Below are 13,530 nucleotides of genomic sequence, written 5' to 3'. Positions count from 1 at the left end.
CATCTTGACAACGCAACCCCCAGTATCATCTTGACTACTGAACCTCCAGCATCATCTTGACTACTCAACCCCCAGCATCATCTTGACTACTGAACCTCCAGCATCATCTTGACAACTCAACCCTCAGCATCATCTTGACAACTCAACCCTCAGCATCATCTTGACTAGTGAACCCCCAGTTAGCCCTTTTTTGACTAGGTAATTTCCACCAGCATCTTGACTAAGTAATCTCCCCAAGCATCTTGACTAAGTAATCTCCATCAGCATCTTGACTAAGTAATCTCCATCAGCATCTGGACACAGTAATTTCCACCAGCATCTTGACTAAATTACTTTTATGTCGGATATATATTCAGATCGGTAAATATATTGTCATATTTGTGAAGGATATTCTTAGTCATGATGGCAATGGCTAGAGAAGAGAGCGTGGGCCGCCTTAGAGAAGTGTGTGAGCAGTGTCAGGTGAACATTTTCGGCCCCTCCTTCCTCTCCTTCGTCATGGACAAGGACTCCACCAGGATGCTGGGGTCTGGCGGCTACGGCAGCTGCCAGTTGGTCTCGGTCTCTTCTTCGCTGTGGGTCGCCAAGACCTGCTGGACCGCTCCCTATGGTACTCAAACGCTCATCCAGGAGATAAAGGCTCTGTCGGCGCTGCAAGGATTGGCTGGGGTGCAGAAGTTGATTGGTGTGTGCCCCGAGGCCCTCACCCTGATCACAGAATACTCCGGGGAGACCTGGTCGGATATACTCGAGCGACGGCAGACCTCCGTACAGGTGTGTCTTGAGGTCAGCAGTCAGGTGTGCCGGATCATGAGTACCATCCATGCTCGGGGATGGATACACATGGATATAAAGGCCAACAATGTTTGCGTGAAGCGCACCAGCGAGGGTGTCCAGGCCACTCTTATAGACTTCGGCTTGGCTGTACAAGATGGCGCTCGGGTCAGCTTAGACCAGACTGCCTAGCAGTGCCTTCACATTGCTCCCGAGGTCGTAAAAGGCCACCCATGCACCCCCGCCAGTGACGTGTACAGCCTCGCCCGGTTACTACAGTACTCATCCCAGTACTGCTAGATCGACAACCATTTTTCCCTCCGGATGTGGGTGCTTCAGGCGCTGAAGCCACGGAGCAATCATCGGCCGGTGTTGACAACACTGATGGAACTATTTTGCTCGGCCCTTGTTAAAGAGGCCGGCGGGTCCTCGGGCCTTGTTAAAGCTGCCGGCGGGTCCTTGGGCCTTGTTAAAGAGGCGGGCAGGTCCTCGGCAACGGGTGCCGGCACCGGTGTGTGAGTGGGCAAGGTGACCCAGGACTACAGAGCCGTCACAGGGTGAGGGGGGGGGGGGACGTAGCCATGGATACCGTAGGCTGGACAACCCGTCCACAAGAATCTATACTTGTCCACAAGAGTCTACACTTGTCCACAAGAGTCTACACTTGTCCACAAGAGTCTACACTTGTCCACAAGAGTCTACACTTGTCCACAAGAGTCTACACTTGTCCACATGTAATTATAATGATAATAAAGGTTAATGTCTATTTCTTATGGTTGTGTCAATATTAAAAAAATAAATGTGTGTGTGTGTGTACTCACCTAATTGTACTCAGCTAGTTATGCTTGTGTGGGGTTGAGCGTCGGCTCTTTAGTCCCGCCTCTCAACTGTCAACTGGTGTACAGGTTCCGGAGCCTATTGGGCTCTATCACATCTACATTTTAAACTGTGTATGGAGTCAGACTCCACCACATCACTGCCTAATGCATTCCTTTTGTTAACTACGTTGACACTGAAAAGTTCCCTCTAACGTCTCTATGGCTCATTTGAGTTTCCACCTGTGTTTCTTAGTGTGTGTACCACCCTTTTAAGTTCACAGAGAATCTTGCATGCGGTGATCATGTCTCCCCTAAATTTTCTTTCTCCCAGCGACGCGAGGTTTAGTTCCTATACTCTCTCCTCGTAGCTCTTACTCCTCAACTCGGGTACCAGTCTGGTGGCAATCTTTTGAATCTTCTGCAATTTGTGCTTAATTAGATACGGGGTTTCACACTGGAGCTGCATACTCCAGCACTGGTCTGGCATATGTGGTATATATTGGTAATAAATGCTTCCTTAAACAGGTCTCTAAAGGCAGTTCTTATGCTAGCCAACCTAGCACAGACCGCTGATGATATCCTCTTGATATGGGCTTCAGGTGGCATCTAGCGAGATATCAACTCACAGGTCTTTCTTCTAGATACCCAGCCACTTGGACTGGACGTTAGAGCGACTGTGTCGCTTCATGCAGGTCGGCGTTCAATCCCTCGACTGTCCAAGTGGCAGGGCACCATTCCCTCCCCCCCCGTCCCATCCCAAATCCTTATCCCGACCTCTTCCAAGTGCTATTAAGTCGTAATGGCTTGGCGCTTTCCCCTGATAATTAAAATTTAAATCTCCCAGATTCCCAAAGGATTTCATCTTCCAAATGGTACCCGGTATCTGGTCTCCTGCTCCCTAGCCCTGTATTCATTATTTTACATTTACCCGAATTAAACTTTAATAGTCACTTTTCAGACCATTGCTTCAGTTTGTCCAGGTCATCTTGATGCTTCATGCTGTCTTCCTCTGCCTTAATCCTTCTCATAATTTTAGCAACAGCAGCAAATATTGATAGGAATACGTCTGTACACTCTGGAAAATCATTTACGACTATAAAAAAAGGATAGGTCCGAGTAGAGAACCCTGTGGGACTCCGCTAGTGACATCACGTCATCCTTACACCTCACCCCTCACAATTATCTTCTGATAATTACTTACTTTCCCTACCAGTTGCTCGAGCTTTTGTCTCCAACTTGTGCACCAGCGTCTAATAGGGTCCCGTGTCGAAGGCTTTCCGACAGTCCAAGAAAATACAGTCTGCCCAGCCTTTTCTTTCTTGCTTAATATTTGTCACCTGATCGTAGAATTTCATTAGACCAGTGAGGTTTATGGTCTGCCATCTCTGCACCCATGATAGTGGTGTGTCACGAATTAGATCTCTTCTCTCCAGATGTGATACTAAGATTTTCCTCACACTCTTCTCCATCACCTTGCATGGTATACAAGTTAGGGCCACCGGCCTGTAGTTCAGTGCCTCTTGCCTGTCACTCTTTTTGTTTATTGGGACTACATTAACTGTCTTCCACATTTCTGGTAGGTCTGTTTTCAGTGACTATACAATTGAGAGTGACAAGCAAAGTGCTTCTGCACACTCTTTTAGTATCCATGGTGAGCTTCCGTCACTGTACTACAGCCTTCCTCACGTCCAGTTCCAACAGATACCTCCTAACTTCATCTCTGGAAATTTCGAACCCTTCCAAAGCTTCCCGGCTTGTTGCAACCTCTCCTTGCTCTACTGTGAAGACCTCCTGGAATTTCTTGATGATTTCTTTACACACCTCTCTGTCATTCTTTGTGTACCTGTCGTCACACATTCTCAGTTTCCTCAACTATTCTTTCACAGTTGTTTGCCTCCTGATGTAACTGTGGAACAGATTTGGGCAGGTCTTGGCTTTATTTGCTATGTCATTTTCATACTGTCTCTCTGCCTCTCTTCTTACACTGAGTTATACATTCCTGGAGCTCTGGAATTGTGACATATCCAGTCTATACCACTCTAGCAGTTTTGGCTCTAACTTTTGTTTTCTATGTGGATATATGTGTATGTGGATATATGTGACATCCAAACCACATACCAGAAAAGTGAAGAAACGACAGTGTTTTGGTCCGTCCTGGATCATTATCAAGTCGTGTAATTGAAAGAGAGCGGACAAGACAAAAAATGTGATGGGAGAGAGAGAGAGAGGCATGAGAGGTGGGATGAATGCAAGAGAAAGTTGACGGTAAGAATAAGATGCAAGATAAGAGTAAGATGAAAGAATAATTCGAGGAAAGGAAAGAATACGATGAAATTAAAGAATAAGACACACACATGGATATACAGGTCAACAATGTCTGCTCGCAGCGCACCAGCGAGGGTGTCCAGGCCACTCTTATTGACTTCGGCTTAGTTTTAAACTTACAATGGAATTAATAAAGGAGCTTATCTATAATATAGCATCTATAACAATTCCTGCATTAGTTGTAATTTTTCATATAAATAAATGAAAGGTGACAAATTAACATTTCAAGATAGATACTGATAAATGATCCCCCCTCCCCCACGTTCACATAGAAATCAAAATAGATAAAGCATTCAACTAAATATCTGGACACCAATTCCTGTACTCTTCCTACCAACAAAATACATGTAGCAAAATTCCAAAGTTGTGTATATAAAATTTATAAGCATAATAAGATACTTCAACAATATATAACAAAGAGAAGTAGATACAACATGTAAGAATTACAAGTTGTATATATTAACTTTATGAGCATAATAAGCTCCTGGAAATATATATAATGCAGAGGGGAAATAGAAATATGCAAAAATTACAACTTGTATATATGAGCTTTATAATCTTAATAAAATAAGGCAAAATAATGTTATAAGCTTCCTTGCCTGCACTGAATCATTATTTTCGACTTTCACCAAGTCAACAAGTATTTGTGGCCTAGGATGGTTAGGGAAGGTAAAATTGCAAGCGATGAGTCACAATAACGTGGCTAAAGTATGATGACCAGACCACACACTAGAAGGTGAAGGGACGACGACGTTTCTGTCCGTCCTGGACCATTCTCAAGTCGATCAATGGTCATCAAGGTAAAATTGTCAGGAGAAAGCCGGGTACGAAGAGTCAATCTTACGTTAAACACGTCTCCCCATAGACTGTAACGGTAACGATACGTCATCAGTATATTGAAACACTATTGTTATCATAGACTGTATGGCAACAAAACCTAGTCATCTAAAAATAATCAGCCAACCACTAGGCTACAAGCGTTGCTTATCCTACACATGGACGCGAGGATCCAACATGGCTGGCCACAGATTGCGCATCATCTACATGCTCTCCAATCCCCCCTGTCACCCCCGTATTATTTGACATCAGATTGCATAGCGAGTTTATATATACTGGAGTTTAAGTTGGAGGGAGGCCCGCCCTTCAGAGGACGGATGGAGAGTCTTTGGAGGGTTCCAACAATGTGAGCAACATCTACGTCCAGGGTAGTTGGTTCGCGCTCTCGCTCCAACCAAGCCCATCCTCCTGAAATGATAATACTTATAGTAACTATTTAATCGAAAGTACCACTTTCGTAACTATATATATATATATATATATATATATATATATATATATATATATATATATATATATATATATATATATATATATATATATATGTATATATATATATATATATATATATATATATATATATATATATATATATATATATATATATATATATATATATATATATATATATATATATATATATAATACTGATAAATGTGTGTGTGTTGTGGTTGAAATTGTTTCCTGTTTGTACAAATTCAATAATACAAAAATGAACTTTCCTGCAGTCCATCAGTGCACGCGACGTTTGTACTTTCGACCAAATAGTTAATATAAGTACTTTCAGTATAGGAGGCTAGGCTGCTGTCACCTGTCCTCAGGCTAGGCTGTTGTCACCTGTCCTCAGGCTAGGCTGTTATCGCCTGTCCTCAGGTTAGGCTCTGTACTATTCCCGCCAACCGTTCCAGTGTTATATCCTTATACCAGTTTATAGAAATACTCTCCTCTATACTGACATATGACTTTGATTTATAGTTATAGTTATTAGTACTACAATGTACTCAGTAATATTTATCTTTTAAACGTTTCCTTCATTTTACAAAGTATCTCTCACATTGATCACGCATCTTCCTAGCACTCATACTTGTCGCTGCCCTTGACGGCACTGTCAAGCGTGGCCAATCTCTCCGCTGTAAGGTACGGGATTGAACGCCGTACCTTAGAGTATCGCTAACAACACCCGCTCTTAATGTTTTATAAATAATGGAAGTGCAGGGATCTATATAGCAATAATCACCAGTTCTAACTACATGGGACAAGAAATACACCTTGGGGTACAATTTTTACAAAAGGGTTTTTATTAAAAAAAAATACCAGATTTTTTCACACTGATTAGAACAGGGGGGGGGGGAGGAGGTTCCGTCCCACCAACATATCTCAGGAGACCACTGGCACAAGGGACCATACACAACGGTTTAGGCCTCTACAAACTGGGATTTGTAGTTTGAATGGAGGTCATTACTCCATTCCACTTCTCTTAGGGCACTACAAAGGACATGGGTTTTAACAATACACTACTCTAACCACAATACACAGATGGATGTACAATGTAAATGTGGATAACCCCATGTGACACACAGCTGAGCACATGTACCTGAATTAACAACACACCACTCTCCCTACACACAGGGTTCTAAAATCCTTATTTCTACAAATTCCTATCTCTAACTTACACAAAAAAGGAAAGCACCGCTATAAACATCTATAATACTGCACTTATCGTATTTGTTGGAGACCATCCAAGACACACTGGTCTTGTTCTCACTGCCTCTCTCTCCCAGTTGAATGAGAAGGCCTTGCCTATGTGCTTCTTGCCCCGGTTCCAATAATGTCTCATCCCTATACATGTCATACAAATTTCCCAATAGTTCATTTATATGTCTTTTAATGTTCCAGGCTGTTTTTCTACATTTAACACTGTTGTTTCTCTATATTTTCTTGCATTGAATCTGCTTTTTAACTATTTTATCCGTTTTGTTTACATTGGTTTTTAGGAGATGACCTTTTCCTGCTAAGATGATGCTCAGTATATCTGCAGGGGTAAAAGTACCAGACTGGTTTACAACATTCAACACTGTTATTTCTCCCTACACAAGGTTCTCTCTCTCTTACACCGCCTACAAAGAATGTCACATTTCGATCGTATGGGTTACATAAGGCCAAAAATTGTCGTACTAGAAAATGGAAACGGCTCGAGAAAGTGATGTCCAACCACTTGGGCTGGACGGCAGAGCGACGGTCTCGCTTCATGCAGGTCGGCGTTTAATCCCCGACCGTCCAAACTGTTGGGCACCTTTCCTTCCTTCCCTTCCCCCACCGTTCCATCCCAAATCCTTATCCTGACCTACTTCCCAGTGCTAAATAGTCGTAATGACTTGGCGCTTTCCCCTGATAGTTCCTTTTCCTTCCGGAAAGTGACGTACTGTCCCTTTTCTGTTTTCGGTCCTCTGGTCGGTTAAGAGACTTTACTCTTAACCTACTTTACTTTAAACTTTAAGTTAAACTTTAAGTTACTTTACGTTACTTTAAACTTACTGTTTTCTCGACGTTGGGAGCCCAGCCACTTGGACTAGGACGGTAGAGCGACGGTCTCGCCTCATGCAGGTCGGCGTTCAATCCCCCGACCGCCCAAGTGGTTGGGCACCATTCCTTTCCCCCCCGTCCCATCCCAAATCCTTATCCTGATCCCTTCCCAGTGCTATATAGTCGTAATGGCTTGCCGTTTTCTCCTCATAGTTCCCTTCCCTTCCACGTTGGGAATACCTTAGGAGGACTAAGGGGCTCCATCACCATTTGAGCATTTGTTTTCAGTCTAAGAAACACTCAACTGTGTCCTTTCGCAGGTGCAGCCAAGTCTATGCCACGTAAACAAAAATACATCCTAATAAGCCCTTACAATAAATGATGAACACTCAAGCTTCATTTTGAACCTTTCCTCCTTTCAAAATGAAGCTTACCAAGCCTGCATTTTGAAGGCTCCCCCTCTCCCCCCTCCACAGTTTACAAATAAGCTTAGACATTGGTTAGGTTAACCAACGTTAGGGGGGGGGGGGGTATTTAACGCTAAGGTTATGATGTCGAAAAAGGCTCCAAAAGGCTGAACAGGAAGGAAACGTATGATATCGGAACTGGAGGAACGAGCCATACCCTCACAACACACACACACACACACACAGGTTGAGAGGCGGGACCAAAGAGCCAGAGCTCAACCCCCGCAAACACAACTAGGTGAGTACACACACACACACACACACACACACACACACACACACACACACACACACACACACACACACACACACACACACACACACACACACACACACACACACACACACACACACACACACACACACAAACACACACACACACACATACACACACACACACACACACACATACACACACACACACACACACACACACACACACACACACACACACACACACACACACACACAGAAGAAGACAGAAGAGTAAGGGGGGACATGATCACAACCTACAAAATCCTCAGGGGAATCGACCGGGTAAACAAGGATGAACTATTCAACACTGGTGGGACGCGAACAAGGGGACACAGGTGGAAGCTGAGTACCCAAATGAGCCACAGAGACGTTAGAAAGAACTTTTTCAGTGTCAGAGTAGTTAGTAAATGGAATGCATTAGGAAGTGATGTGGTGGAGGCTGACTCCATACACAGTTTCAAATGTAGATATGATAGAGCCCAATAGGCTCAGGAATCTGTACACCAGTTGATTGACGGTTGAGAGGCGGGACCAAAGAGCCAGAGCTCAACCCCCGCAAGCACAATTAGGTGAGTACAATTAGGTGAGTACACACACACACACACACACACACACACACACACACATACACACACACACACACACACACACACACACACACACACACACACACACACACACACACACACACACACACACACACACACACACACACACACACACACACATACACACACACACACACACACACACACACACACACACACACACACCTGTCGCACCTACACCCAGCAGCAGAGCTACAACCACGACATGCAACAATGCTGCAACAGCAGGTATATACCTTCAATATCCCCACACACACATAATGGACCAATCTGGAAAAAAAACTCCCTGTCAAAATATTTAATAGAAAATAACCTAATTTATCTATGCCAACATGAAAGGAATAAAAAACAAAGGCGAAAAACAAAATACCGTTCATAAATGGCCTCCTCACAGAGGCAAATGCTGTGTCTGGAGCTGTCACAGAAACCCGTACAGAGGCTACATGGTCAGTGACATGGTCACAAGACGGAGCAGAGTCCTAAATGTGACTCACAAGACGCAGCAAAGTCCTAAAAGTGACTCACAAGACGCAACAGAGTCCTAAAAGTGACTCACGAGACGCAGCAGTCCTAAAAGTGACTCACAAGACGCAGCAGAGTCCTAAAAGTGACTCACAAGACGCAGCAGAGTCATAAAAGAGACTCACAAGACGCAGCAGAGTCCTAAGAGTAACTCACAAGACGTAGGAGAGAAGTCCTGAAAGCTGTAGTGGACATAAACGCAACCCCACCAACGCTAAACAGAAGACACAGATCAACACATTGTACACGAGAGGGGAAGGTGTACTTGTTCAAGTTCATGAAAACTTGTTCAGGAAAAAAACTTCCCTCCCATGCAAAAGACGCAACGTTACAGCGTCGCTACAACGTAAAATAACGACGCTGACGTGGTTACGTTTTGAGTGTGTTTGGTGAGGGCTGCCACCAGAGGGAACGACGCGGGAAGATGAGAGTCAACTACGCCGCAACACGCCCCTCTTGAGTGGGTGGTGGGGGAGGCTGTCGGCCTCAACTATATTAATATGTATACGAGACGACAGCACCTTTCTTTTAAGGTGCATGACATTGTACAATCTGTCGTCATTATTCACCCTGCACTTGCCTGCACACCTTGTTCTTGCTTCCACACACACCCTACACCTGCCTCCATACCCTACAGTTGCCTCCACACACACCCTACACTTGCCTCCACACACACCCTACACCTGCCTCCACACCCTACAGTTGCCTCCACACACACCCTACACTTGCCTCCACACACACCCTACACCTGCCTCCACACCCTACAGTTGCCTCCACACACACCCTACACTTGCCTCCACACACACCCTACACCTGCCTCCACACCCTACAGTTGCCTCCACACACACCCTACACCTGCTTCCACACCCTACACGTGCCTCCACACCCTACACTTGCCTCCACACCCTACACTTGCCTCCACACCCTACACTTGCCTCCACACACACCCTACAGTTGCCTCCACACCCTACACTTGCCTCCACACCCTACACTTGCCTCCACACCCTACACGTAATGACTAACTACCCCTGCCAGCAAAGTTTGCCCCTGGGAACATTGAGGTATAGTGCTCTCAGTCTTCGGCAAGCGTTAAGTTATGAAGACAAAAATGAGAAGGAGCTTAACCCAGTTGATCAAATTCACGGATAAAGTAATTTTTTTGTATTAATATACACTGAACGAACTTAAAATCCATCCAAAATAAATAAATCTGTCAACAAGTGCAAATGGATGACTTACATTAAAAGTATGCCATTGTAGGTGGATGACTGCCATTATATGCATGACATTGTTGGTGGATCACTTCCGTATAAGGTCAGCATAAAACAATCAGACTGCAGACAGAGCAGGGAAACTATCCCAGAGAGAGAGAGCAGGCAGACTATTCCAGAGAGAGAGCAGGCAGACTATCCCAGAGAGAGAGAGCAGGCAGACTATTCCAGAGAGAGAGCAGGCAGACTATCCCAGAGAGAGAGAGCAGGCAGACTATTCCAGAGAGAGAGCAGGCAGACTATTCCAGAGAGAGAGCAGGCAGACTATCCTTGCTGGATATTTGGAATTTGGAATCCAATTACGGCCACAAAGAGAAGGCTTACTGACAATCATTTTAAATCCTGTTGAAATCACATCAATGTGACACGAGTTGTGTGTCCAGATGGATTGTGATCCAGGCTCGTCCAACATGGCTGCTGGGTGGACCAATTACTATCACTTCATGGAATAATTATTTGATATTTCCTCTTCCCTATCGTTCTAATTTGACGATATATGTGTTGCCAACGTGTGTCTCACCAACTCTAATGGTAAACCACACTTTTTGGTTTACCAGTATATGTCACCATTCAAATTGCAAACTTAATATTCTTCAATTTATGTCGATAAATGTAAGTTTGAGTTACACTGTTGTTGAGCCCAGCCAGAATTTTAATCATTTGTTTAAGAGGTTATGACTAAAGTATATAATTCTAATTCTAATGTAAGTGCTTGTCAGTGTAGGTGGTTGACTTTCATAAAAATCGAGTGTCAGTGTAGGTGGATGATTTTCACATAAGCATGTGTCAGTGTAAGTGGATATAACAACTGTTAAACGCAAGTCACTGCAGGGGGCTGACTTCCACATAAGCGGATGGGAGTGCAGGTGGTTGACTTCCACATAAGCGGATGGGAGTGCAGGTGGTTGACTTCCACATAAGCGGATGTCACTGCAGGTGGTTGACTTCCACATAAGCGGATGTCACTGCAGGTGGTTGACTTCCACATAAGCGGATGTCACTGTAGGTGGTTGACTTCCACATAAGCGGATGTCACGGCAGGTGGTTGACTGCCACATAAGCGGATGGGAGTGCAGGTGGTTGACTTCCACATAAGCGGATGGGAGTGCAGGTGGTTGACTTCCACATAAGCGGATGGGAGTGCAGGTGGTTGACTGCCACATAAGCGGATGGGAGTGCAGGTGGTTGACTTCCACATAAGCGGATGGGAGTGCAGGTGGTTGACTTCCACATAAGCGGATGGGAGTGCAGGTGGTTGACTTCCACATAAGCGGATGTCACTGCAGGTGGTTGACTTCCACATAAGCGGATGTCACTGCAGGTGGTTGACTTCCACATAAGCGGATGTCACTGTAGGTGGTTGACTTCCACATAAGCGGATGTCACGGCAGGTGGTTGACTGCCACATAAGCAGATGGGAGTGCAGGTGGTTGACTTCCACATAAGCGGATGGGAGTGCAGGTGGTTGACTTCCACATAAGCGGATGGGAGTGCAGGTGGTTGACTTCCACATAAGCGGATGGGAGTGCAGGTGGTTGACTTCCACATAAGCGGATGTCACTGCAGGTGGTTGACTTCCACATAAGCGGATGTCACTGTAGGTGGTTGACTTCCACATAAGCGGATGTCACGGCAGGTGGTTGACTGCCACATAAGCGGATGGGAGTGCAGGTGGTTGACTTCCACATAAGCGGATGGGAGTGCAGGTGGTTGACTTCCACATAAGCGGATGGGAGTGCAGGTGGTTGACTGCCACATAAGCGGATGGGAGTGCAGGTGGTTGACTTCCACATAAGCGGATGGGAGTGCAGGTGGTTGACTTCCACATAAGCGGATGGGAGTGCAGGTGGTTGACTTCCACATAAGCGGATGTCACTGCAGGTGGTTGACTTCCACATAAGCGGATGTCACTGCAGGTGGTTGACTTCCACATAAGCGGATGTCACTGTAGGTGGTTGACTTCCACATAAGCGGATGTCACGGCAGGTGGTTGACTGCCACATAAGCAGATGGGAGTGCAGGTGGTTGACTTCCACATAAGCGGATGGGAGTGCAGGTGGTTGACTTCCACATAAGCGGATGGGAGTGCAGGTGGTTGACTGCCACATAAGCGGATGGGAGTGCAGGTGGTTGACTTCCACATAAGCGGATGGGAGTGCAGGTGCAGGGGGCAGCTGCGTGTTGTGGTGGAGGGGTGGAGGGGCCAACAGGCCGTAATGTCATAATACTCCCGCGCGTCACGCCAAGACGCAGGGGAGACTGACCAGAAGGAGATTCTGTTCTATGCATCTCCTGTGAATGGCAAAGCTTGCCATAACATACGTGACCACATCCCTAAATCTCTCCTTTCTTAATCTTTATCTTCCTTATTATCTCCTTCCTTACATTATCTTTCCTTAATCTCAACTTCTTTATCCTTCCCTCCTTTACTTTGTCCTTCCCTACTGCAGTGATGTGAGGTTTTAAGTTATTTAGTCTTTCCTCGTAACTCATATCTCTCATATCAGTTAGAAGATGAAGTGTGTGTGTGTGTGTGTGTACTCACCTAGTTGTGCTTGCGGGGGTTGAGCTTTGGCTCTTTGGTTCCACCTCTCAACCGTCAATTGCTGGAGTACAGATTCATGCAGTTCAGAGCTTCTCGATCTCTATCATATCTACATTTGAAACTGTGTATGGAATCAGCCTCCACCACATCACTTCCCAGTGCATTCCATTTACTAACTACTCTGACACTGAAAAAGTTCTTTCTAATGTCTCTGTGGCTCATTAGGGTACTCAGTTTCCACCAGTGTCCTCTTGTGCGTGTACCACCCGTGTTAAATAGTCCATCCTTGTCTACCCTGAGAATTTTGTATGTGTTGACAAAATTTTGTTGTAATTTTAAGCTCGATCATGTAAAGACTAGGACATAATGGTCACTGGCTCCTAGTGGCATTTCATGTTCCATATTCGTAATGTCTTCCTTATTCTGGGTGAAAATCTGGTCTAATAGGCTTGGTGTACCCCCTTTCCATTCCCTTGCGTCTTCCTTCACATGTTATGTTAGGAAATTCCTGTCTATAAGTACCACTAATTTTGTTCGCCACGTTTTTTCCCCCACCACGGGGATTTTTTCATTCCAAATCGATCT

The 13,530-nt window shown here is 45.0% G+C and overlaps 2 protein-coding genes across 4 annotated transcripts in view; one reads left to right on the top strand and one right to left on the bottom strand.

Moving 5' to 3' along the window:
• Positions 1–13,530, bottom strand: part of LOC123758865 (protein trapped in endoderm-1) — a 294,922-nt gene that overhangs the window by 47,874 nt on the left and 233,518 nt on the right. For 2 of the 3 annotated variants that reach the window (XM_045743642.2, XM_045743626.2), the window contains exon 1: positions 5,031–5,163. The exons of the other annotated variant lie outside the window; for it this stretch is intronic. The gene's annotated coding sequence lies outside the window, so the exon portion shown is untranslated. Of the gene's footprint in view, positions 1–5,030; positions 5,164–13,530 lie in introns of those variants that run through there. 3 annotated transcript variants of the gene reach the window in all.
• On the top strand, positions 403–966 carry LOC123761081 (uncharacterized). Its single transcript, XM_045747010.2, has one exon. It carries the CDS (start codon positions 403–405, stop codon positions 964–966), a length of 564 nt encoding a protein of 187 aa, XP_045602966.2.

This window comes from Procambarus clarkii, chromosome 22 (genome assembly GCF_040958095.1).
Source record: "Procambarus clarkii isolate CNS0578487 chromosome 22, FALCON_Pclarkii_2.0, whole genome shotgun sequence".
Classification (NCBI taxonomy): domain Eukaryota; kingdom Metazoa; phylum Arthropoda; class Malacostraca; order Decapoda; family Cambaridae; genus Procambarus; species Procambarus clarkii.
This window is presented reverse-complemented; position numbering and strand designations above follow the sequence as displayed.

Bases quoted from the DNA above. Each gene is read 5' to 3' on its own strand.
- LOC123761081 (XM_045747010.2), top strand. From the start codon at position 403: ATGGCAATGGCTAGAGAAGAGAGCGTGGGCCGCCTTAGAGAAGTGTGT.